This window comes from Manis javanica, chromosome 2 (assembly GCF_040802235.1).
Source record: "Manis javanica isolate MJ-LG chromosome 2, MJ_LKY, whole genome shotgun sequence".
Lineage (NCBI taxonomy): Eukaryota > Metazoa > Chordata > Mammalia > Pholidota > Manidae > Manis > Manis javanica.
In genome coordinates, this window is record NC_133157.1 from 66,928,635 (window position 1) to 66,955,957 (window position 27,323).

The following is a 27,323-nucleotide window of genomic DNA, read 5'->3' on the forward strand; positions in this document are numbered from 1 at the left end:
CACAGAAAGTGAGCAAGAAAAGTCCTCCAGTCAAAGGAGAGACATTTATAAAAAAGGGGGAGGAGGTAAATTTTGAAAGTTTCCAAACAGTATATTTTCATGCTATTGGGGCTCACCCATGTTGGATTCTAGAGGTATTTTAAAAGATATTTTTAAAAAAACAATTGTTTATTAATTTTTGCTTTGCTGTTGACTCATGCAAGGAGTTTTACAGCATTTAGAAAATGCCTTGCTATAAAATGACACCTGGAGCTCCTTAATTGTCAAAGCATAGCCTTTTAGAGAGAGGTGTTTGTAGAAGGAGCAGACCTGCTTCTGATTTTAATTCATCCAGAGTCATGCAGGCTTTTTGGACCAATTATTACTAGACCTTAAGATAAATCACCTCCTGTGCCATTTGTGCTTGAAGGATTAGCGGCCTCAAAGATTTAAGTGCGGATTAATTGGGGAGTGAACATTAGATAGCTGTGTTTAGAACCACGGTCGTCCTGCAAATCATTTTCATTAGTGCTTTATTCAAAATTCTTCAGCCTTACATAATACTGACGCAGGGAAATCTGGACAAGGCTATTTATTTGTGGCTTGGCCTCGGCCTTCGCCCCACCCTCACTCTCCACCGGAGAGTTCAGTAGCTCTATCTAGGGATGCACAGAGCATCTAAAAGCACAGCCGCTTCCAGTATTGCAAAGATTACTTCGTTTGCTTCAGCCAGACAGTGCCCGAAATTTGCATGACCTTGTACTGAGAGAAACAACATGAGGTACAAGAAATATATGGCTATTCTGGAAGCAGCAGTGGGCATCACCCCCCTTAACAAAAGAGAACTTCTCCCTGAGAGCAGAAGACACGTGAACCTTTGGCAGCACCCTGGGTAAGCAGAGGAGACCAGAAATGCTTTGTCTGTGTTTGGGGGGTCTAGGTGGAGAAAAGGGTCATATTTGTCATAAGGATATAGATGCTGAGCTCTTCACTGAGAACTTGTTTCTTCCTGGAAGATACAGCCTTCCTAGACTGAGTTAAAATAGTCAGCGTTGAAATTCATGATGATAAAAGTCTAAGAAAACTGGTCCCACAGCCAAGAAGATGAAGGAGTGTCTAGAGCTCATTTTTACATTCATTTTTTACATGTACGTCATTACACTCACATCATTTTACATCCTGATTTTGAATACATTCAGGGCTGAGTTGCCATGCTGAAGGAGGGTTTAAACGTTCTTTTTCCGAGTGGTCAGAGGCCTCAATCCTCACTTTCCTCTGTGAAGTCCCTCTTTTGTGTCCTTTACATATTGAGAAGTTGTTCACGGAGCAGAGAGTAGTTTTAGGGACTGAATTTAATTTTTATGCTGAACGAGCCACACATTGGTACACACTCAAGATCAGCTTGAAGCACCTGGGTAGCTATGATACTTTCTAAAAAGTAGAAAGTCACTGGCTTATACATTCATTAGAGAAGATTTAGAAAATACCGAAAATATGGGGGTAGAAATCATCCACAGTCCCATCTCCCTAAGAGAGTGGCTATAATCATTTAGGTCAGTTCTCAGTGGTGGGTGCAGTGTGGGAGTTTGACCCCCAGGGGACATTTGGCAATGTCTAGCCAAAGTTCTGGTTGTTGCAACTGGAGAAGGTGGGGATTGCTACCATATCTAGTGGGTAGGGACCAAGGATGCTGTCCAGCGTCCTGCAATGGGCAGAATAGATGCTCCACAACACCAAAAATCCAGGCCCGAATGTCAGTAGTGCCACTGCTGAGACATTTGATTTAGGCAGATTTCTTCCCATCTGTAAAAGTTAGTTTTTATTAGAAATAAAAAATGAATATTTCTTTTGGAAATTTTAAGAATGCTATAGAGTGGAATCCTAAGGCAGCATTATTATTATTATTTTAATTATTATTTTACTGCTGTCTTGAAAGTAAAAAAAAGTGTGTATATATGCGGAGGGAGCAAGGGGCATGTTAGCCATGTGGGTTAATGTTTAGTGAGAACTGTGAAAAGCATGTCGTCATGACCACATTGTGATTCTTCCAGTAGTCCCTTGAGATTGGGCATACTGGGGGCTGGCCCTTTGTCCTGGAATGACAGAAGTTTAGAGCTAGGAGGACTTTTTATCAGGGATGGTGAACAGGCTTCGTGTGGCACGTGGAAGGCAGCTGATGGCTGGGCTACTTAGAGTGTTAAGTTAGGGAGGACTCTCAGGCCAAGTGCGGGCTTAGCAGGAAAGGAGCATTGTGGTTGGTGAGGGATGTTCGTTCTGGACAATTGGAGTACTGCAACAGGTGGTATATATATTTACCATTCCTTAATCTAATTTAGTCTTACAACTTTACAAGTGTGAAACGACCTCGTTTGAGTCATCATGATTGAGGGCTGGGCCCTCAGACAGCAACTGGATGTTCTTAGTTTCTGGCTTGGGAACTTTCATTAAGGGATTCACCCTGAACAAGCCCGACATGATTCAGATGTGTAAATTGATTGCCACATTATTCTTTCCTTTTTGGAGATAACCTTTTCCAGCCATTGGAATGAGTAAGCACCCCAGGTAGAATCATCTCTGCTTCTTCTCATTTCCCCAAGTCAAGCCAAACAAAAGTCAAATGATTCATTCCAAAGTGATCCCTAAAGAGGGAAGTTGGATGTTACTTTCTTTAAAAAAAAAAACAACATTCCCTCAGGCCTGATGAAATTGCAGTACATCACAGAACACCAGGACCTTCCTTGAATCTGTAATACTTCGAGTTCTTTGAATACACATGGACTAAACATTGTTTTGCTGATGCCCATTTTTTTGTTTGCTGACCCCCTTGTGACCTGAAGCAGCCTTTCTTCAGACATATTTATATCCCTCACTAAGCTTGCAGTAAACTCTCCCTTCCGAGTATCCTAGGAGGGTTCATCTCCTACTGGTTAATTTCATAAATCAATTCTAAGTCCTTCAGAGGCACTTCTCACACTTTAATTTATATATGAATCATGCTGCCAAAATGCAGATTTTAATTCTGTACATATGGTGGAGCCTGAGACTCTGCATTTTAAAAACTTCCAGGTGTTGCTGTCAGCCCAGGTGATGCCCCATGGATGGTCAGTGATGCTGACCGTTCAGTCCATGAGCCACAAGGTGAGGGGCAAGCACTTGGAGAAGTGCTCTGCATCACGGCTGATGTGCTTTCTCCTGACCTCAAACTTTTCTGATCTTCCTGAGGACTTTTAGTCCCCAAACCTCCTCTCCCTGCAGTTGTTGATCATCTCAGTGACAAGAAGGCAGGTGGTTGGCTGTGCTTCTGCAGAGGAAAATGTGTCCATGAGCGCTCAGACTCTCTCTGCAGAGAGTTCTGTTGAGCTGGTTGACTAGTGAGGCTGTTAGTTCTTCCAAGAATTCTGTCCCTTTCATTCTTTTAAAGAAATAATTCCGACTACTACAACACACAGGTAATACTGCATAGTATTCAAGAGCAGCTGCTTTTGCATTTTAAAAACGTAATTGGAAGTCAGGTCACGACTTTCAAAACCTAGAGAATTCATTCATCATTAACCCCCTTCTCCTTTTAGGACTTTGTCTTGCTTGTCTGCAAACAGGGCTGTGCTTGGGCGTCTCTGCGAAGTGCAGTCACAAGATAGGCCGACGCAACCAGCCACCAAAAATGTTGCAAGTTCGTGGAAGCACAGACTTGGTGACTTACATGCATGCATATTTACTCCACTGCCCAGCCTATGTATGATAGGTGCTCAGCTTTGCCAGTGTTCACTTGGTTTCAGTATAGCCACAAATGAAAAAAAAAAATTTCTAAGGAACTGACATTGAAACACAAAAATACTGAGCGGCCTCTGGATTCTCCTTTTAAAGATTTGTGATGTTTTTCACCACTAACTCGTATTACCTCACAGTTGTTTTATGTATCTGTCAATACTATTGAACACCTAGAGTAGAAATAACAGAATAATAGAAAATAATAGAAACACCAGAAAGAGTAATTTAAGGCTTTCTGCCAAGCTTTTTCTAAATGTAAAGGCAGCCATAGTCCATAACAATGTAGTTTAGAAATGGCTGATGTTATTGATGGTTTGCATACATGTCAAAAACCTTGGGAACATTACAAAAGAAAGTTAAAACCAAGTTGTCTTACAAATGCAGAAAACTGATTTAATTAAAAAGCAAGCAGTTCCAATAAAAGAAACAAGTTCTCTTTAGACCTGATACCTGTAGAAAAATTTCACATTAAGGCCAAAAGCATAACCAATCCCATCTTGATTTGCTGACCATTTATTTATCTTTGGAAGTAATAATAGAAACCATGTATGGGCTGGACTCTAATCCTATTGCTTGATTTGTAGGATATCCAGATAGCCCTGCTTCGTCCAGTGCCTACATTTCCTGCTTATTCTTGGGGAAGGGAAATATGTCCCCTGCCTGTACAAATAAAATCGACACTATCTTTTATTTCTATTTCATTGTGTAGGGAATGTTTTGCCCAGATGCCACAATATCACTTTGTCTAGCAAACAGAGGAGTATGTCCAGAACTGGTGAGAAGCCACATTCTTCCTCCCACTGGAAGGGTTTCCTTTGACGGGGGTGAGGCAGCTGGGGCCCAGCCCCACCCAGATGTGAGCTTGCCTCCTTGTGCAGTTTGAAGGCATCTGCAGGCTTCATAAAAAATGTGGAGAAGGGATATTTCTTGGGCTTTCTTGGGATGAGGAGGAAGCAGGAAAAGTATTTGCCACTTTTTCTAACTGTGGGCAACTCACACATGTAAAAATAAAGATAAGCCAGTACAATAAGTGCTGTGAAAAATGAATTCCATTTTAGTTTAAAATGTTTTCTCTAGTGTATACTTTTAAGTGTATTTTACTACAACTAAAAAAAAAAAGTATGTTCTCTCTATATTTTCCCTCCTGCTGAGTATTTTTTTTAACCCTAAAAGAAATTCTTATGGCATCTTGTTCCTCAGGATGATCCCTAGGTAAATTGATGGTGCCAAACTTTATATGGCCACTCATTTTCAACATTTTTTGAAAGATTGAAAATACTAGGAGCAGCAATCCACTCCTAGATATATATATATATATATATACCTGTGGGTAAAATTGTAATGTTTCCAGAATATCTTGCCTGGCTTTAGTGCATTTGCATATCAACAGGCATTCCTAAGGGGTGAAGAAAAGTAGTTCATCTTCATATCAATGGGTAGTCACCTGGGCAACCAAGGGCTTATCTAAACCTGAGAGGTTGGGGGGAGGTCTTGCTTGCTTCTGCCTGAGCAGGAAAAAGACGGCCCCAGACTGCAGTTTTTAGCAATAAATGGGTTTTAAACTGTTTTTCCTTTTGACTGATTTCGGTTTTAGAGGTATTTTACCTCACCCTGGAGTTACAAAACCTGAGAGAAATGAACATTACGTCCATCTAAACACTTGTGCATAGTAGCCAAAAAGTGGAAACAATCCAAATGTCTATCAGCTAATGAATAGATAAATATACGGAGGAATATTATTTAACCACAAAAAGGAATGAAATTCTGACACATGCTACAGTATGGATGAGACTTGAAACTGTAATGCTAAGTGAAAGAAGCCAATTACAAAAGATCACATGTTGTGTGAGCTCATTTATATGAAATATCCAGAATAGGTAAACCTATAGAGACAAATATTAGATTGTCAGTTGCCTAGGGGCGGCGTGGGGTGGAGGAGGGACTTGCAGGAGTGGGGGGTGATACCTAACAAGAGCGAGGGTTCTTTTTTGAAGTAATGTTCTAAAATGGATTGTGCTGATGGTTGACAACTTTGTGAATATTTTGAAAGCTATTCTACAAATGGTGAGTTGTATGGTATATGAACTTAAGTTCATTTCCCAAGATCTCACCATGCCAGGAGTGACCATGTTGGATTTTAACATGTTGTCTTTTTCAGGGGTCGAGGTGCCACGTTATTATCATCTCCCTGTGAGTGGGATTGGCACCCCAGCTGTCCCTCCCGGCACAAGTACTCCACGAAGCACAGACTTGTGTTTGTGGACAGCCTGCTTGACCAGGTACTCGCTTTTTTTCTGTCATCAACCTGGTTACTGTCTGTCCTCCACCAAAAGCTGGATGTAAATTATATAACATCCAAGCGGTAGCTGACATTGTTTCTGATGTTGCTGATTAAGAGATTGTTCAATATCAAAGAACATTTCATTACAGTGACTTATTTACCAAAGAACAGAAACATTATACCTGCATTTAGGGTCTGAATTGAAAGATATAACTTTGCCATGGTTGGGAGAATGCTATTGAGGTCCTTTTAGACTTAAACACAGAAGTCCAACTCCTGTAGTTCAGAAAAAATGTCTAACAAGGTTTTTTGGTGTCTGGGGTTATAGGTCACATTTTCTCCCTTTCTTTGAGGTAGCAGAATTATATAATGGTGGTAAGCACTTTGCTGAAAATATAAAAGACGTCAGTTGCAATGGCTTCTGAAGATTAATTACGTATAAGCTTTCAGCAAAAGAGCTACCAGGGAGTGTTATCTATTTACTGATTCACTTTTAAGTATGAATTAAATCAGATTTACAAGGTATTAAGTTTTATTTTGACAGATGCTGGATGTATTTGTTCTTAGTTACACTTTAACCCCTAATTGTAGGCCAGTCCATTTAGCTGGAATGGGGTTGGAGTTTTTTTCATGTGCTTGTGTCATACTGCCTGTCTGTTTAAGCTCGCAGCCCCTGCCTGGGTGGATTCCAGCGACAGGTCAGAGCTGGAATTTTAGTGGAGTGTGAGTAGCACCCTACAGAAGAGCAGACAGCTGTTCAAGTCCCCTGCCTTACAAGTGTGTGATCTTGGGCACATGTCTTAATGTTTCTGAGTCTCCCTTCCTTACTCTGTGAAAAGGGGGCATTAACATGAAGCTAAATGAGTTCAAGTATAGCAAGAACAGGGTACATACCAAAGCCTCCTTTGGAGTCCAGTTGTCCAAATGGGGACACTCGAGTGGGGAAATCCTGTGTCCACTGAACCAACAGGGCTGGGAGTGTTTGTTTGTTTTTTTTAACCAAGATGTTCTCCATTGAGCTCTTAATGTTTTCAAACATAAGAGATGCTTGCCAAGAGTCCAGAAGTGGTTTTCCTAAAGCTTGATTTCTATTTAGGATCTATTGATTTAGTCAAATAAATTGGAGGGACAGCATGGAGTATGACAGAGGGGGATGAAGCTGTCATTGCCTATTGAAGGGAAGGCTCTTTGTGACCCAAGCAGGCCCCTGATGCCTTGAACTGGTGACCATAGGCTCTGTCACATCAGTTTTGTTTCCCAAGTGAATGCCTCACTCCCAAGTCTTTCATGTGTAAATTTGTAAACTTAGTTTTCTGTGATGAACTAGCCTCAGATGAGCCAGGGTGGTGAGGATTTTTCCCAGAAAGCATCCCACATCCCCTTAGTTTCAGATCCAGCAAACTTTTATTAAGAGCACTGGGCTAGGTGATTTTATTGGCCAGGCACTGGGCCAGGTGATTTCACCCATATTGCTTATCCTCAGAACAATCTTGAGAGGAAGGAATTACCAGCTCCCTTTTGTAAATAAATAAACTGAGAGTCAAAGATTTTGAAATAAATTTCCGCAGGTTGCACAGACCCTGACTCCTGACTTCAGTGAGTTTCTCACTGCTGACTTTATGAACTAAGTTATACCGACTCTACAGAAGTTGAAGAATTAACCCCTAAACTCAGAATTGTAAACAGGTTTTTCTCTGGGGCCAGTTCTGATCAACGGATAGTGGCTATCTGGAGTTAAGGAGTCGTAGGTGCTGCCCAAGTTTGACCAAGAATGCTGTGATCCATTAGCAATGTCTGGCAGCAGGGGAGGAGGGTCCCTGGAGAAGCAAGCCCTTGACCTGTGGTTTCTGATCTTCAGCCTCTGCCCCATTTGACCCACCTTTACCATCTTGGAGCTCCTCCAGAGAGCCCTATTTGCCCCATTCTTGTCTTTTGCTACTTTGATGAATCACCTTCCTGACTTGGCAAAATCATCTTTACCTCTTTGCTCTCAAGAAGGATCTTAGAGTCTGGGAAGAGCCTCACATGGCTTCTCATTGTTAGGCAGTCCTGACACTGTGCAGTTTCCATAGACTCATCCTATAGCATGGGCCTAGAAAAGTCTGAAGGTGAAAGCTTAAAACTTCTACTTCAGTGCACCTGGGAGCCCCTCAGTCCCATCTCCCCTAAGGGCTCCTCAGTGTAGAGGACTACCTGGGAACTCCCACCAGCAGCCAGACCTCCTCATGTTGAATTGCATAGACTCAGAGCAGTAGTTCTTGAGCTTTGGTGCACCAGAATCACCCAGAGGGCTTGTTAAAACAGATTTCTGGGTCCTACCCTATGGGTTTCTACTTCAGTCAGTGTGGGGTGAGGCCCAGGAATTTCCATTCCAAACAAGTTCCCAGCCAGGCCGTCCTGCTGGTTTCTGGACCACACTTTGAGAACCACTAACCTGGCAAGTACTAGACAGCTGGTTTAGAGCATAGGCTTGTTTTTAGATGGTGTGTGTGGCTAGCTTCCCTACATGTGGTGAGCAGCCATTTCCCCACACATTTATTGAGCATCTCACACAGCACTGCCTGAGGGAAACTGAGAGGAATATTAAGGTGCTCATCCTCTGGGGTATTTAGGTATCTAATTTGGAATGGGTAATTGCACTGCTGTGTGAGAAGTTCTGTCCTCACCCCATCCGCTGGATGTGAGCAGAAGGCCTGAGGCAGTGACTGAGGGTGGGAGGCCTCCTGGGGGAGGTGAAGTTTGAGAGGCAACCTCCGGATGAAAAGTTGTTGGCCTGGTGTGCAAAGGAGGGAGGGGAATTCGGGAGCAGAGGGCATACATCAAAGGGATGTGGAGTTGCTGTACTGGGCTGGAAGAAAAGTTAAGCTTATGGTGAGAATTCCCTTGGTAATTCCTGTATGAAGTGAAGAGTCAGCCTATCGTAAAAACAGTGAAAGCTTTATGTTTTGGGGGATGCTTATTATAATGTGGTTCATGCTGTGCTAATTAAAAAAAAATTAATTTATAATTTTTTAATTAAGGTATCATTGATATACAATTTTCTGAAGGTTTCACATGAACAACATTGTGGTTTTGTGGTTTCAACATTCACCCATATTATCAACACCCCCCCACATCCCACTGCAGTCACTGCCCATCAGTGTAGTAAGATGCAATAGAGTCAGTACTTGTCTTCTCCATCTGTGCTAAATGTTTCACCTGTGTTATGGCATTTAATTCTCATACCTACCCTATGAGGTGTAGGACATAATCCCAATTTGTGTTGGTTTCCTAGGGCTGCAGTAACAAAGTACCTCAGACTGGGTGGCTTAAACAACAGAAATTTATTTTCTCACAGCTAAGGATGCTGGAAGTCTGAAATCAGGCTTTGGCAGGGTTGGTTCCTTGAGAGGTTTTATGAGGGAAAGATCTGTTTCACACCTCTCGCTGCAGCTTGCCTCTGTAAGTGTCTGTCTCTGTGTCCAAAATTCCCCTCTTTATAAAAGACACCAGTCATGCTGGATTAGGGCCCACCCTAAAGATCTCACTTTAACTTAATTATCTCTGTAAACCCCTTAGCTCCAAATAAGGTCACATTCTGAGCTAATAGTAGTCCTTTAACATAAGAATTTTTCAGGGGGACCCACAATACAATTGGTAACACCATCTTACAGATGGAGGATCAGAAGCTTAGAGAATTTAGGTAAGCTGCCCAAATCACACAACCATTAGGCCACATCATACACAATTCCCATTTTTATAGGTCAAAAACAGTTAAATAGTGGCAGTGTCATAGATCAAACCTAAGGAGCAGCAGAACCAGTCCTTGTTGAAACCCAGGCCTGTGTGACTTCACAACTGTGCTCTTTCATCCAGCGCTTTACTGGCCTCTAGCATTTTTCTGTTGTTTTTGCCCTCTCTCCCTGTGGCTCACTGGGAAAAGCTGTGGTGCGATCAGGGAAACAAGCCGCTAGCCTATTGGTTTCTGGTCCTTGAGTTTCTGGATAAGATATCCTTATATTTTAGTTTTCTCTGTCTTTTATCTGTTTAAGGAGATTGTGGGAAATTATTAGAGAATATGAAACATTTAAAATTCATGAAAGAAAGGGGCTATATTTTTCAAGATGATTTGTTCTTTTTGCTATTAAAATGTTAAATACTTACAAATACACAGTTTATCAGAGTATGGATGTCCTAGTCTTAATTTCCTTCTCAAACCAGCCACAAAGTTTGTAAACAATGTGTTAACCTAATAAGGGATTACTCCTTAAATTTGTATTATAAGTGTATTTACTTGCAATTATTTCTGCATTCAGGGATTTAAACAGCTTAATTGGCAAGCCATAAAGATTTCAGACAGGTAGTTTTGGGAGTAGTCACACAATAATGGCATATATTTCTCTGTAAGTATTTAAGATGAGAGAACATTGCTCCAAATACTTATCTACAAAGACTTTGTCATTTTAGCAATTCAAGCAAACTTACATCAAGAGAAATTGGTATACAATTTAAGTGGGAGAAAAATAAAAATAAGAAGGGTTTATTCTTATTTTTTAATGCTTCAGTTACAGCCTAACGTGTTTTTCAAGCAAAAATTTGAGTACACAGTTTGCTCCTGAAATCAGCAAGACAAAGTGGTGGCCCATCTGGCCTATCTCTGGAAATCTGAGCTATCTAGGTATTTTAAGTAGAGCACATAGATGAGTACTTAAGCTAGGCTCTGAAACATAAATTTAATTACACTTCTGCATATTTGAGAGAATCCAGAACCTAAGAATTCAAAGATGGCTAGGGGCTTACAAACCTAGAGTCCTCTCTCTCACTTTTCACAACCAAATTTCTTAAGAGGATTCTCTATACTTAACTGTTTTCCTTACCACCACCTGCCCTTCTTTTCTTCTTCATCTATTCCAGCCACTGAGGGGTCCTGTAACTGAGGGGTCAGATGCCATATAGGCAGGGCACTACACTGCTGGTGGAACTGTACGTGGGGAAGGGTCTTCCCTAGATGGTAGTTGCCCTGTGTGCCTATATTAGCCCCAGTGCAGAGGGGGCTTATTTTATGATTCTCATTAACCAGATAAAACTGAGATAAAGAATTTGCAACTAGCTTCTGGTTGGGAGGGGTATCATCACTGGGGCCCCAATTTTGGTGCTTCATCACATTGTCATCAGTGGAGGGGTTGGTGACAGCGCTTTTCAATTCAGCCAGAATTTTGATGCATTTAGAGGTAATCTGGCTGTCTAGTGAGATTAGATGAAACACCCTAGACAGGATTTCTCCCACCTTACCATAATTATATTTATATTTGAAAAATTTACTGATTTTTGAGAAAATATACATAATTGTTTACAATCATTCTTAACATTTGATATTGATACTTGAAATATAATTACTGATATTCAAACAATCAACATTGTTATATCTGTATAATTACTTTTACTTCAGATCTGAAGTCTAGTTACTAAAATAATTCTATAAACATGCTTTGAAAGAGGGTGTGTAATATGTTAAAGTTAAGTCTGTTGTCGTGGCTTTAGCTCGGCATAAGAAATGTGACAAGAAAGAGGGGTGCTTTCCCAAGACTGACAACAAGAATGAAAATACTTTAGCAACTGGAGGGGGTTTCCAGCAGAGGTAGACCTAGATCAGGGAGAGAAAAGATGAATAATGAATAAAGTGTTATTGGGCATAATAGCTAAGATTACTTCTAAAAAAAAATAGGAAAACACTTTGTTGATGTGATTTAGTGTGTGGAATGTAGATCTCAGCTCTGAATCCCTTGGAAATAAACATGGCTTCATTTTTTTAAAACTTAGATCATAACTTCAGAGGCAGGAGAAGCTGAAAATCCCTCACATTCCTGGAATTGAAAGATTTCAATCTGTGTTAACCTTACCCTCACATCCTAGATGAACAAAGAATTTGATGTACCTTCTATAAACCTAATCTTATTTGTTATGGCTCTGCGCCCTGCTTCTCTTCATTACTCTAGGAGTTTTGGAAATGAGCTTAATGCAGTCTTAGTCCCCAAGAACACTGTCAGGCAAGACCTTCCAGAAATCATGGGACACAAAGACTCAAGAGACAAAAATCAGATGTTCCAGTCACACACCTGATTCGATTCATTCAACTTGAAAACACACAGCAAGAAGCCAGCGGAGAAAGAACATGGCAACATAATTAGTTTAGGATACAGATGGGGTAAAAGGTTCACACTTCAGGGACCCTGTGCTTGCATTGTTCACATATCCTTTCTCTCTGCTCTGTTAGCTTTCCCAATGATGTGTGGTCACAAAGGCCAGAGTAGAGATTATCTCAGCAAGTAGAATGTGTCTGAAGCCACCACATGTTTGCTCTTTCAGAAGGATGTGGGGCAGGTAGGCCTGGCCAATAGTGGTAGCTCACCAGTGATCTGTTTTCTCTGCATTTCAGGGAAGAATATACTTGGGGCCAGAAGTAGGCACAAGGGGTCTCACTAATGGGTGATCAAATTAGTGATGATTCAACTGCTAATCTGAAGGTTACATGTAGGAACTGGGGTTTATTATATATTATGAATATTTCATTAAGTAGGAAATATTAAGAGTACAAATTATAAGATATTTTATATGATTACATTTTATTGTATCTAAATAAGTACAATTATGTTAGATATTTGTCAATATTTTATTAAATATCATTTAAGATTTAATTTGTTCTTCCATCTCCTTCTGTTTTTAACACTCTCATTTCATTTTTTCCATCTATATTTAACACACAAATGCTCCATTTATTCTGCTTAACACATTTATAGGTTACTATCTACTATCTATACTATATTCATCATAGAGATTCTGCCTGAGCCTTAACAAGCTACTTTTTTCCTCATTATCTGTGCCAGATAAATCTTAGGAGTATCATCTATCTGATTTTTTCCTTGTCCTCTATATCAGTTTTTAAAAGACCTTTGAATGAAAGTATTCAGAAAACTATTGTGTAGTCATACAAATGGAATATTATGCAGCTAGGAAAATGATGCTATAAATCTATATTGCCATAAAAAAATAGTCAAGCAGTATTTTTACATGGAAATAAGAGGTGGCAAAGTCTAGCACAGCCCTAGGCATGTAAAGTATTTGACATCGACATGTTTACTTGCATACAGGTCCCTGGAAGGATGCTTGTCCAGTTACTAACAGTAGTTTGCTCTGAGTGGTGATAGTTCAGTTGCAGCTCACTACTTCTTTTATTATCTACTGTATGGTTTGGTTATATAAACAAGTATCAATATCAAGTGAAAAAATACATTTAAGTATATAAATAGATACACATATGTGTGTATACAAATATCTATGTCAATAAACATAACAAAAAGAATTACAGGACCAGACCCTTTCTTCTGTAAACCAAGGACATTCTGCAAATAGAGACTTATTTTCTGACCTTCAAAATATTTCACCTGCCTTCAAAATGTAATCTCTCTGTTTTGCATCAGAGAATTGCAACAGCAGTTAAGTGTCCCTTTGGCAGGATTTCTCAGACCTCCCTGATGATGAGACTCGTCTGGGGGTGCATGCTCAAAATATAAACTCCCCAGGCCCTTTCTCAGACTTACTGACTGAGAATCTCAGGAGAGGGACTCCATGTGCCTCAGGTGATTCTTATCATCAGAGAAATTTAGGACTTGGTCCCATGGCAACATAAATGTTAGGAGCCACATTTTCCATTTCTATTGAATGCCGCCAGGAAGTGTCTTTTCCAGGTCCAGCTTCTTTTGTTTTAAGAGGCCTGCATTAATTTGCACGGCTGCCCTGGAAAAGTATCTTTGTGCAGCATTTTTTCAAAGATGCCTTTCAGGACTGAGAATTCTTTGACAATCTGGGAGACTCTTAAGTAACTTTAATCTGTGTTGATCAGGGATACTGAATTCTTAGGGCAGAGGATTCTGGTGATGATTTTTTAGAGCAATTCACATGTTGCAAGAGGCACCCCCTGGCTTCCTGGAGGACTCGTTTCTCACACACAGTTCCCTGGGCCTCTCTGACCTTAGGTTTGCTCCCTTGCCCATGAGATGAGGACCTTTTTACTTTGTGAAATGTTGAACTTCTGTTAAAGTGTTAATCTTAAGTGTTTATTTAAGGAGAGGGAGTGCTAAAATTCAGTTAAACATCAGAATCATATTTGCTTCAAGGTTTCCCATTAATTAACTCATCGACTGGAGTCAAATGGCATTTACCTTTTTAATATTGCACAGGAAGAGTTTCACAGACATTGTTTGCTCAGCAGAAAACCTCTGAGTTCTGTTGAAAGGAGTCAGAAGGAAAACGAGAACAGAGGACCCACCTCTCCCCTCACCCGGCTTGGTGCAGTTGTCCTGCTGCAGCAGAGGCTGTGAGCAGAGGCCCAAGAGCGGTGATGAGAGAACGGACTCTAATCCTACAGTCTGGGGTTTGGAGTCTCACTGACCACCTCCTCTGCGATGACCAGGGCAAGTGGTTTGCCCTCTCTGAAGTGCAGTTTCCTCATCTACAGCAGGGCGATCATACCAAATCCATAGGGCTGTGAGGGTTTACATGAAGTGAAAGATGTTTGGTATATAATGTACATTTAATCAGTCATTGTTTAATCACTGTTTCTGTTTTTTCTTTTTAATGGAGAATTAACAAGTGGCACCTGTCCCTGAAAAGAGTGTAGATTTCATATACTCTGCAGTGTAAACACTAGTAAAATGATAAAGGCTATTGAAACTTGAGTACAGTGTCTCTGAGGGCCCAGGGCTCCCTGCCTGGAAGGGAGGATTCTGCATGCAGAGCAGTTTCCCTAAAAGCCTCTGTCTAGACTGGGTCTTGCCTCAAAAGGTGCCCATAGGCCTCGAGTTGGATTATGCTCTGTCCCAAACTCCTGCTCGCTGACCAGGCTGAGTGCGCCTTGACCTTGCCTGCCCACTGAGCATACCCAGACCCACCCTGTAAGTGTGCTAGGAGTCTGCACACAGGCAGCCTGGCCCCATGGGGGCAGCCCAGACACAGCTGCCTCCTTCCAACCAGAACTCTCCCCAAGCCCAGGGCCTCCTCAGATGCAAAATCCATCAGCCTGCAGCTGACTCTGAGTTGCACAGCTAATTCGTTTGTCAGCTTGGTTGCGAGCTAAACCCATCAAGACCAGAGACACTGCTGGGTTATGTCAGGGTTTGGGATTTGTACCATTGGCAGGGAGAGGAGAGAGTTACTAGAAAGGCACCATCCATTGAGAACTGAAAACTCTCTTGCAGTAGGTCTGACTGCTCATGATTTCATCATTTTTGTACTCACACATCTTTTCATTGTGGTAATAACAACATCCCTGCCAGTGTATTACCAATACCAGTAGTAATAATAATAAAGTTAGAGAGAAAGAAGTGGCTAATAGGCTCCTTTGCTTTCTTGGGCTTCTTCCCCTTCCAGGCTTCCCTTACCCTAACCAGACTGCCTGCTGCCCCCCACCAAGCCCCCTTTTCATACCCCTGCACTGTGCTCACTGAAATGCTTTCCCAGTAAGCAAAACACTCAGCTGGACTCCATCTCCTTGCTTTAACTTAAACTTGCTGTCTCCTTAGGGCATATGGCTCCCTGCTAGCCACCTCAGGGATGTCTACTATTTTAGATAGAGAAATCTAAGCTAAGCAGGAGCTGGCTCTGTGGTCCAGGTATGGAAGCTCGAACAAAGGCTGTGGGGCAGAAATGAGCTTGGCAGCATCTCGAAAGCAACCAAAAAAGGCCAGGATGGCTTCATGCAGTAAGCTTAGGAGAGGGCAGGACGAGTTGAGTGTGGAGAAGCAGCAGGGTCAACTCACAGAGGACTTGGAGGCTGTGTTAGCTTAGGCCCTACAACAGAGTACCATAGCCTGGGTGGTTAAACAATAGACAGTTCTGGAGGCTGGGAAGTCCCAGACTAAGGTGCTCACAGATTTGGTTCTTGGTGAGGGCCTTCTTGTAAACAGCCACCTTCTCCTCTCCATGTGTCCTCATGTGGCCTTTCTGGGGAGCAGGAGCATGGAGCGACCTCTCTCATGTTATAAGGCCACAACTCCTTTCATGAGGTCCTACCCTCAATAGCTTCCCCAAGGCCCCACCTCCAAATGCCCCACACTGGGGGTTAGAGGTTCCTGCCTCTTGGGCGGATGGAGGGGCACACAAACACTCAGCCTGTAACAGTGGCCATGAAAGCAGTTTGGATTGATGACCTTTTTTTTTGTCTTTGCACAGCATTTATTTGTTTCATTAATTTTTTAAAAAATGAAAAGTTGCACATAGGTTAAAAAATAGTAATACAATCACGCATCCTTTCTTAGATAAAAGGAATTTGGAAAATCAAGGTCCCATTTCCTATTCTGTTAATAATAGCTGTGACACTAGAATGCAGATTTTTTATGTTTAGATTACCATTGAATAACGATGATTCTTTGTTTGATTACAGTAGATATAGACCTGACATTTTTGTTCTGTTTGTCATATAGCAAGAAAATTACGTATTCACAAAAAACATTCCAAAAACATTAGAGATTATTTGAAATCAGATTTCTTAGTCTATCCTTGTATATCATAATGTTTTAGAAGTTGAAATTCCTCTGACTTGTTTCATCTCTCTTCTATTGTTTTTTTTTTAATTAAGGTATCATTGATATACAATCTTATGAAGGTTTCACATGAGTGACATTGTGTTTTCAACATTCACCTGTTAGGATTGATGACCTTTTGAGGATTTAAAAGCATAGAAGTGACAAAATCTGATTTGCCTTGTGAAAAGATCACTCAACTGCTGGGAAGAATGGATTGGGAGAGGTGGTGAGGCAGGACTTGTTCCTGGGAGACTGTAACAAAGAGGCAGGTTCTGGGGAGAAGAGAAACTCTCTAAAATGAAAACATGCAACTTTTTTTATAAATTAAAAAATTGGAATTTTTTTCATATCTTGGAATGCTTTTCATAATAGGTTTGCTTTACTTTAGAAGTGTCTTTGGCAGCTCACCACTGAGGATTTTTTTGGAGGAAATTAAATCTTTCTTTTCTCTTTAGATGCTCTTTTGGGGACTCATGTTGAAGAAAAAATTATGTTCATGAATTATTTTCTGTTTCAGTCAAGTTTCTTTTTTATTCCCCTAGTCAGTTTCAAAAAGAATCTTATTTACTATTTTAAATTAAAATAACATTGTAGTAGGATCTCATTTTTATTAAAATTATTCTGGTCTCTGAGGCAGGTCATCCATCTCATCTCCTATCCCTATATATGTATATGTCTGGAATATTCACTTAATGTTAAGATGGTTATTAGGAATTTAGATTTGACTGTTTTATAATGAACATGTTATGCTTCTTTTCAAAAACTCACTGGTCTAAAAAATTAACAAAAATGAAAATTGTTTTTGTTAACTATGGGACAGTGTAAATAGTGTTACACCTGAGGTTACGTACTTTACTGAGTAGAAGAGTGGCTATGTGAAAATTGGTACTGTTCTTTGAGACACTAAAATGTAGATATCTGAACCTGTTTGAAGAGCAGCAAACTAGAGGCAACTTTCTGCTCTTTCCACCTAATATTGAGATAAGGGAGCAATCCTGAAGACAGGCAGGCTGCAAGGTTTTTGGGTTTTTTTAGTGCTTTTTAAAAATTTTTGATTTTGGCATCATTAATGTACAATTACTTGAACAACATTATGGTTACTAGACTCCCCCTATTATCAAGTCCCCACCACATACCCCATTACAGTCACTGTCCATCAGCGTAGTAAGATGCTATAGAATCACTTCTTCTCTGTCTTGTACTGCCTTCCCCATGCCCCCCCCTACATTATGTGTGCTAATCATAATGCCCCTTTTCCCCGCTTATCCCTCCTTTCCCACCCATTCTCCCCAGTCCCAGTGAACTGGAGACAATGTTTCAAAAAAGGGAAAGCAAGACTCCTCAGTTGCTGGAAAGATGGAATTAGAGCCTGAGAGTTTTTTAGTGGTTTATAATGCATTCATCTTTTAGTTTGTGTGATTTTAAGTGCTAAAAAGGATAGCTTGAAAATAATTTGCTGTCTTCAGTCTTCACAAACCTATAACTTGAAGTCAACTTTGTTTCATTGTATCATATTTATAGAGTGAGATAAAAGATTTGAATAAGGAGCCTCTCAAAAGATTGTTTTCCTTGAGGGCTTGGGGGGTCATGTGGGAATATATATGGTGCTAGAAGGTCCATATACTATACAAGCTGTCTCTTCCATATACGAGAAAGCAGTCTTTAACTAGAAACTAAGGATTTAGGAAGCTAGGTAGCTTCCTACCTGCTGGGAAGGGGATGGGATGCCAGTCTCTCTACTCCCCATTCCCTACACCCCTAAAAAGAAGAGCTCTTTAACAAACTTTCAAAGTGAGCAAGAGTAATATGGAATAACTTAAAAGTCAAGGCATGGGAGGCAGAGCAGAACTTCTGAAGCCTCTGTCCTGGGTGTTATTTTGTGCCAGCTGTCCGCGTAAGGAGTCCTTAAGTGAATATGCACGGTTGTGGTTATGGTTGGTTGGACTGAGAAGGCTGGGAGAGGCCCGGAGAGAAGCCCCTACCTGCTGGGAAGGGGATGGGAAGCCAGACCTTTTGTCCTGGAAAGGGCCCCTCCCTCGGACAGAGTTTTAACTGCTGCCCCTGCACTTCAGTCAGACCTGTGTGTGAGCAGCTCTTCCACATCATCATCATTTGTTTACATGTCTTGGTCTCCATCACACTGTGAGCAAGGCCCCCATTATATGTTACCTTTATTTTCTCTACATGTACCCTGTGGTACATGGTAGGCATTCAAGAAATGTTTATTGAAGGAGGGTGTCTTTATGATTCAGTCTGCCATTCGGTGTACAAACCAGCTGAATTGCTCAGTTAACCTGTAAACTCTAGAATGTCAGATTCCTTTGTTCCAACTTAATGACCATATTTTATAACCATATTTCAAATATATATGTGTATATGCACATTTATGTGTATATATGTAAATGTGTGTGTGTGTATATATATAACCCCAAATCTTATTCTTGAGAAAGTCTTATTAAAAATGTTAGTTTATCACAGTTGTTTGAGATCTTCTAGCCAACTTATTTCAAAGACATTATAATGCAGAGTGAAAAGTGCTAAAAAAAGTCTATTGCACAAACAATAACTATGATTTATGAAAAATACACACAGTCCTATCCTTCATCAATCATGTTCCTCTATGCTTTCCAATTCTTTTATGTATTTTTCATAATTTCTTCATTGTGGTCATTATAGGCTAAATAAGACTTGTATTCTTTTTTTGATTGTTTGGATCATTATTCTCCTTGTTGCTATATAGACTTCCTTATTACAATTTTAAGTGACAGCTTACTGTGCCATTTCAATTGATTTGGTGTCATTTAATAGCCCTCTCACATTGGATATTGATGGTTTCCATCTTGCATTATTATAAATAGGCACACAATGCTGTGCTGCCTCACCTGCCAGTGATCTAACCTCCAGTTCCATCTTTCCATTGAAGCAGCTCTGGCCAAGAAGAGCACTGGTCCTCTTCTTAGCATCTTCTGTTCCTATCTTAACCGACCTCCTCAAAGTTGCACGTTGTTGGCTTTCTCCCCTCCTGGAAATTCATTCTTTCCTTGACTTTTTGGACACTCTGCTCCAGAGGGTTTTTTCTTCCCTTTCTGGAAGTTTCCCTTTGTTCTCTGTCCTGGGCACTTGAGCTTGCCCCCTTAAATACTGGCATTCCCAGGTACGGGCTATATCCTTATGCCACTCTTGTCTCAGTCTACACCTTGTCTCTGTATAGTCTCACCTCCTCCCATGACTTCAGCCTTCTTGATACTTTGATGACTCCCAGATCTCTTTCCCCAAATTCTCATCAATGCCCAGGACATATTAGACACTTGAATATCTCCACCTGGGTGACCCATAGCCCTTGAAACTCAATCAGTCCTTAAAATTCACCATCCCCCCTGAAGCCCTTCCCAATATCGGCTCCCACTCCTGTGTTCTCTATTTTGGTAAAAGGCACCATCATCTACCTGTAAGTAAGCCGGAAGCCTGACAGTCATCTAAGACTCACTTCCCTCTTCCTTACCTCATATCTAATCAAGCAGTCATCCAGCCTGCTGATTACACTTCCTTAATTTCTCTTGAATTGGTTCTCTGTTGTCTAACGTGTCTAACTTCATAACCATGTCATCTCTCACCTTCATTCCCACAAAAAAATGCATTTTTTGCTGTTCTCATCATTCCTACTGACAGCCTTTCCCCCAACCCCACTGGCCAGATCATCTTCCAAGACCCTGACAGGACGGTCTTTATAGAACGACATTCTAATTCCACTTCTGCTGTGTTTGCAGTAGAATATAGCGTCTGCTTGCCTGGCAGCCTCATCTCCTGGCACCCCCATAGCAAACCCGTGGTTCCTTCCTTCTTTGTTTCTCCACTTGGTATTTATTCCTTTCATCTGGAAAGCTTTCCCCCTTTTAGTCTCACAAACTCATTCCTACCCATCTTTTAGAATGTGTAAGCAACCCCATCTCTGGAGAGCCTTCCCTAAACCCCATCGCCCCCAGTCTGGGTGAGGAACCCCTCCTGAGAGCCCCCAGACCACCCTGAGCCTGCCAAGAATCTCAGCCCTTACACACTGTTTTATTATTTATTGATTACTGCAGTCGACTGACGTCCCTGAGGTGAGGGTCTAAGTTTTGTATCAGGCAGTGCTGGCTTGAAGAAGGTGTTCGTAATTACTTGTTGGATGGAAGTTCTTGGGAGAAACGAATTCTAGGAGTGGGGTTCAAATGTACAGCTCCACATGTGAAAAATATGTACTATTGTTTCTCCAAAGAGTTAAATTTATTTATACCGCTACCAGCAATGCTAGTGTATCAGTGGAATCATTTTTCTATTGAGTGTTGCTGTATACATCAGGCATTGTGCCAGAAGAATACTCTAGTATGACTGTTTCATATGGAGCAGTGTAGTCCAATAAAACTCTCTGCAATATGGAAATATTCTGTATCTGCACTGTTCTTATGGTAGTCAGCCACATGTGGCTGCTCAACACCAGAAATTAGACTGTTGTGACTAAGAAAGTGAAATTTTAATTTCCCTTAGTTTTAACTAATTCAAATGTAAATGTGTTAAATACCTACATGTGGCAAGTGGTTATCATACTGGACAATACAACTCTAGAGAGAAAAGGCATTCAGCACGTGTAATTGCTCCGCTCTTGATTCCTTTCTTTCTTTTTAAAGGTCGTGGTGCAAGCTAACATCACTAAGGTGCCGCCGGTTCACAAATGCTGTCGTTGTTATTAGTCACAACACCTAATTTAGGAAATATTTTTTAGTGTGGTGCTTAGGTTAGAGTAACACCTTACATCAGGAATACAACTAAAAACCTCCAAGTGTGGAGACTTGAAGGAAAATGGGAAACGGGGCTCACAGAGTTTTTCATTCAGAGGCTTTCACATAGTTACACCAAAGGCGGCCAGAAGCCGGACACTTGCGCAGAGGCATCTGCCAGACCTGTTTTTCCACATATACTGTCAGACTTGTTGTGGTCAGGCCGGAAGTGAAGCAAGTTTTAAGGGAGAGAGCCCAGCATTTGTATCTCTTCAGCGGGTCAGACCAGACCATTTACCTTTTACTCTACTCGTGATCCTCAGCCGACTATGCTTCTCAATTGAAGGGAAGAGCAAATGTGGGTCGCGCTTCTCTCTTAAAACGTGGTTTCCAAAGATTTCAAACACCAAATTGTATTTTTAATCAGTGTACTTATTTTGGTCCTCCGCAGTTTACATGCCCCTAAATTAAGGAAGCTTTTCCTCTTCTGGCGCAGTTCTTTCTTTGCCCAGAGAAGACTCTAAAACATGGACTTAGTTGAAGTAAATGAATGTTGCCGGCTAAGCATTTGTGACCTATCTGTAGCCTTTTAAAAGCTGACAATGAGAGAGGAGTTTCAGTCTGTTGTAGTTGTTGGACATGTACCAAACATAACCTGGAGTATATATTTTCCTCAAAAGTCATTTTTTATTACTTTACACGAACATCTTATGCCCTCGGAATTCGGGTAATGTGTTGCTGAGCTGAGAGAAGTAGAGTTTCAGGCCGTGTTTGTGTGTCTGGCTGGGCAGTCATCTACGCAGGACAGGAAACTTTGGGGGCTCTCCAGTTCTTCCTTTCGGAAGAGAACTGAGTCTCTACAAACCTCTCCCAAACGTGTCCGTGCAGTATGCACGCGCGACCTTAAGGACAGAGCCCGCGGACGGCCGGCCCCCAGCTCGCGGCTGCGCTCCGAATTCGCTGCGCTTCCCCAGCGCGCACCCGCGGCCGGACCTGCGGGCCCGGGGGCGCGCCGCGGAGCGAACCATCGGGCCGGCCGGGGGAGGGTGAGGGGTGCGGGCCGCAGGCCGCTCAGCCTCGGTCGCGCCGCGCCGGAGAGCCCTCCCCTCCGGGGCGCGCGGGGGTGGTAGCGGCCCATTTGAGAATTTCCCGGGCCGCGCGGCAGGCGCGGAGGAGCTGCGCTCGGGCGGGCGGCCGACTGACGCCGCTGCCGCGGGAGGAGGGACAAAGGGGTGGGCCCGGCGGGTCGGCTTCTCGGCGGCCGCCGCTGCAGGCCGAGGACTGACCAGCTTTGCCTAGCACGAGGAGTGGGGCCCACGCGGACCCGCGCCAGAGATGCCGGTGCGAGGGGATCGCGGGTTCCCACCGCGGCGGGAGCTGTCAGGTTGGCTGCGTGTAAGTGCCCTCGAGTCCGCTCGGTTGGGAGAAGCGCGGCGGGCAGTGAGCGTGGACGCATGGTGGGGTTTGTGTTGCGCTGTAGGTAGGGGGAATTCTTCCACCTGGAGGTGGGGCTTGGGGCACGGATAGGTTTCACCGCAAGGGGGTGGCCGCTCATGGCCGCCAGCACTCCAGGATCCTTTTCTCCCCTCTAAAGTCACTCGGGTTTCAGATTAAGTAGGGAAGACCGTCTTGAACTTTGTGCTGGTCCTCTGCTACCTTGGAGTCATCTTGCTTTGCCTGTTTTGTCTCCTGCTGTTTGCCTTTGTGTTTTCCTTCTGTTAAAAACTAACTCCATCTGATGCAAAGTTACAGACGTACGCTTGAGACAAACACCTCTTTAGAGACTAGGAGCCTCATTTTCCCTTTTAATCAGCAGCCTCTGCAGTATGAGTAATTTTCAGTAGGGAGTGGGGATGGGGTTTTGGAAGAAGCGACAAAAAGGGGGTGAGAGATGCTTTCTACTCAGGTATTACCTCACCTATCGCCAATTCCTTTTCCTTTATGACTTATTTTATCAAGTTTCCGCTTCTACACGGTAGTTTTGAGTCATAAATACTTAGGGTTTTGACTACAGGGTTTTAACATTCTTGAAATGTGGACGAACTCGGGAGTGAATACTCCAGGGCTTAGTAATGGAATACAGCCTCCCACCTCTATTTTAGCTTCACTTCTGAGGCAGCGCTGCTTTCTTGGCAGCTGTCTGGCCTGAGTAATACTTGTGGTTTCCTTACAGTTCCCAGCGGAAACTCATCCCAGCATAGAAACTGCCCTGCTATCCCACACCCCCTCCTTCAGGCGAGGGAAATCCCAAAAGAGGGGGAAAGAGGCCCTTTTCTTCAGATCTTTTGGTTTTTTTGAGCTGGGTGTGCTGACAATCACTTTGGGAGAAACAGGTCCTCTTTGTCAGGATCATTCCTGAGAGAGTCTGTGGGTAACGTCTGTTAACATGCACACCTGGGAAGGAGTTAGTAGAAGGAACTGCATTTGTAACATAGTGCCATTTAATATCCTGCCTGAAAGAATGACATTTGGCTATCCAATACATTTTCATCAACAGCTTCACTTCAGTGTGAGGAATGCCAATGGTAAGAGTGTGCTCTCTCTGACTGTCTTGTGGAGGAAGCAGGCAAGTAATTACGACTCTGATGAGTTCCTATAGAAATGTGGGCAGGATCCTGGAGCTTCCCCTCTCTAGGAAGAATAGAGAAGGAAGTGCTTTATTAAGGCACCAGTGACTTTTGAGGTGTTTCTTGAGCTTTTTCACAGCTGCTGCCAGAGAATGATGAAGGGGAACTATTTTCCTTGAAATGCTGGTGTAATTTTTTTCAGGATGACGCAGCTTATAATTTAATGAGCACCTACTGCAGTGCTGGTCACTGTCAGCAGGTAGGGAGATGAGCAAGACTCACCTTCTGCCTTCAAGAGTCGTTACATCTGAAAATTTTAGACAGTGGTTTTAACTCTGCATACACTCTGTGGCGATACTTGCACCTGAGGGAGGGAATGTGTAGTATAGATGCATGCTGTACGTACAGGAATACACAAAGGGTGGGACTGTCCTTTAGGCACTACTCTGGGGTTCTTACTTGGAAAGAAAAGGCAGCATTTGAGCAGATACCGCAGTGTAAATTAGTATAGAAGATGGGGATGATAATACCCACCTCATAGGTTTGTGTGAAATGATGTAGGCTGCCTGACGTGTAAGTAACTGGTGGCTAAGTAACCTATAACTATAACTGGTAATAAGAACCAAAATGGGCCCTGAAAACTTCAGTGCTGTGTCCCAGGTAAATAAGGATCTGGAGAAGTACAGGTAGGAGATGCCGAGTAGGTGTCAAGGCAAGAGCTGAAGGAAAGAGGAAAAAGTTGCTTATACTCTTGAAAGGCCTTGAATGCCAGTAGGAGAACCTTGAGAAAAATGTCAAAGAAATCTCTAATGGATTAATGACTTCATTTTTTTCCTTAAACGAAGTGAACCAGTTTCCCAGTAAACATTCCTCCCCACCCCCCACCCCACAGGGAATATTACTATGTTTGAGGCTGTCATCTGCTTAAGACCAGTGAATTTTAACATTACCCCCTGGGGAATGCCATTTGCAAGGACTTCTGCCTACATTTGTTTGACTTTTGATCTGGGTCTTTGTACATTGATGAAAGGTCACAGCTAACCATTTATCTTCTGCTGAAGTGCCTGGGAATGCAAGGGGGTTGATAAAATCTCAACGGTGACTTGAGTTCAGCAAGGCTTTTCTCTTCTGAAAGTTTTCTTTTTAGGACACGGATAAGTTCTTGAAACTAGGTGGGGTCACTTGAGTTCTGTGTTCTGTAGTATGTTCCATAGTTTAAGAAGTTGCATAGATTTGTCTTGGGAGTGGCATGAGGTGTGGGAGTGGCAGAGGTGGGGTGAAAACTTAGGAAGGGTTGGTAATCAGCTGCACTGGGGAAACTTTCAACACACCTCTCCCAAGGATGTGAGCCATCAGTGCATTCCTTGCTTAATCTCTGAAGCAAATCCTGTTAAGGAGTTGTGACTACAGATTAATTTGTCTAGGGTAAGAGCTGACTCCCTATAAAATGCCTCATTGATTAGACTCTAAGCAGTAATTGGGGCCAAGAGTTGCTGTCCATAGTGGCCTTGAACTAGCCAGTCTTGGTGTCAGGAGGCATTTTCTGTGGAAAATGATTTGGGATATGGTGTGTAGGAGGGTGGGATTGCTACAGATGTGGGAGAGAAGAAAAGCGTGGGTAAAGAATTATTATCTCAGGTGGTTTACTGAGTTTTTTGATCCTAAATCCAAGGGTCAGGGTCAGAAACAGACTGAAAGGTCAGATTTAACACCTATTTAGTGGGTTAAAAACTTCAATGTTCATGTGAACTTTTTTAAGGTTAAAAATGAAATCATTCCTGAAACTATTTAGGGCCAACTTCACTCCACAGGGATTTTTATGATGACCTTGTTAGATGAAGGTCGTATGGCTAGCAAATTTATGAGGATCTGAGGTGGTATTATCATTAAAATTTTTTGGAGGACTGCAATGGAAACTAGTTTTCAAGGACTCGTTCCTAACATCCAGTATTGGTAATGGCGAGTTCCAGGTTTAAAGGTTACCTAGGAAAGCAGTCGATTAAGCTTGAACACCACCTACAAAATTGTGTGAGAGGCAGTCTGAGTTGGAAAGTGCCTGCTCTCACTTTCTCAACTTGATTAGGAAATGCACTTCTTAGAACTTGACTTCTGACTGCTAGAGCCAGGCCAGGCCTGCATAGTGCTGCCTATGATGGTGACTGTTTCAGTCTGTTTTTTAAGGGGATTAGTTAGTGTCTCCATCACCCACCCAGCCATTGTGTCCAGAGCTTCATTAGCTTCCATAACCTGTGAGCTCAGAAGAGAGGCTAGAACGATCATCCTGAAAAAACACCTAATAGGTTAATTAAGCATTTTCTCTGGCTTTTCTGCTGTCCTTAAAACATAAGTGTTTCTCAGAATGTGCTATGCAAGCAGACTTAGAGGTGGCACGTTCTATTTTTCAGTTACTGTGCATGAATATTGTACTTAAGGACTACAAAACATAAAGCCAGCCATCAGACTCATTTGTTTTATGGGTAGATTGATTAATATGAGGGAAAAATAAGTGGTAAATATAACAATGAGTTCCTTTTAAGGAAAAGAGTAAATTATCAGGATGAACAGCCTGAGAATAAGACAAGCCATTTTTAAAGATAGTTCTTGAAGTCTGAGCTGTAAGAAATACTGCTTAAAAATTGAGTGTGACATTTAGTTATGGAGAGTAAGGCATACGTTGGCTATACCATCTGGAAAGTTGGACACAGAATGGCCGAGAAAAGTTAGGAAAGTTGTATTTGACAGACTATATGTCTTAACGTGTGCATCTTGCTCTTGTCCAAGAACATATTTATGGTAGGGTAGATTCAGAGGGGGACAGTATTTTGGCATTACTTAGAACTCTGTTAACCAGCCTATCTCATTCATGATCTACTGGGGCTCAGTAATGTAGAGAACCGAAGAGTTTCACGTGTACATGCATTTAACATCTTTTAAATGTAGCTATGTGGTCTGTCAAATAGGCATTAACAAGGATTTTCTAGGAACTGCAAGTCTCAAGATAGGAAAAAAAAAAAAGTGACCCTGCCTTGACCTAGAAAAATGAACAGTTGAAGTTCACGTTCATGATAGGTGAATAAAACCAGAATAGAAAACACTTTGTTTCAGTTGCCAAAATCCCTAATTGTGTGTGTGTACATGTACCTTTTATGAGAAATCCTAAGCCTTCAAATAGTAACTTGTACTTCAGTCATTTTAAACCAATACCCATATTTGTTTAGTCCTCTGCCAGATGGTTAAAGCTAAAAGCCTTAAAAATATAATGCGGATTTTCTTCATCACTTTCACATTGCAGGCCATAGCTATATACATTTTTATAATAATGTTTAACTTTCAGATTAATATTTAGCTTAATTAGAATATTGATGGCTTATAGTGTCTTCTCCCAACATCGCATGTGTATGGTGGGGGAGGGTTT

The 27,323-nt window shown here is 41.9% G+C and overlaps 1 protein-coding gene across 8 annotated transcripts in view; it reads left to right on the top strand.

Annotated features, from left to right (window-relative positions):
* Nucleotides 1-27,323, top strand: part of TJP2 (tight junction protein 2) — a 108,294-nt gene that overhangs the window by 15,355 nt on the left and 65,616 nt on the right. For 3 of the 8 annotated variants that reach the window (XM_017659048.3, XM_017659043.3, XM_036991223.2), the window contains one exon: nt 5,906-6,026. The exons of 1 other annotated variant lie outside the window; for it this stretch is intronic. Coding sequence is in view for 4 of the 7 variants with exons in the window: in XM_017659043.3 (XP_017514532.2) it covers nt 5,906-6,026 (121 nt within the window). In the remaining 3 variants the exon portion in view is untranslated. Of the gene's footprint in view, nt 1-5,905; nt 6,027-22,462; nt 22,737-27,323 lie in introns of those variants that run through there. 4 more of the 8 variants (XM_017659044.3, XM_073228625.1, XM_036991225.2 and 1 more) reach the window with 3 other exon arrangements.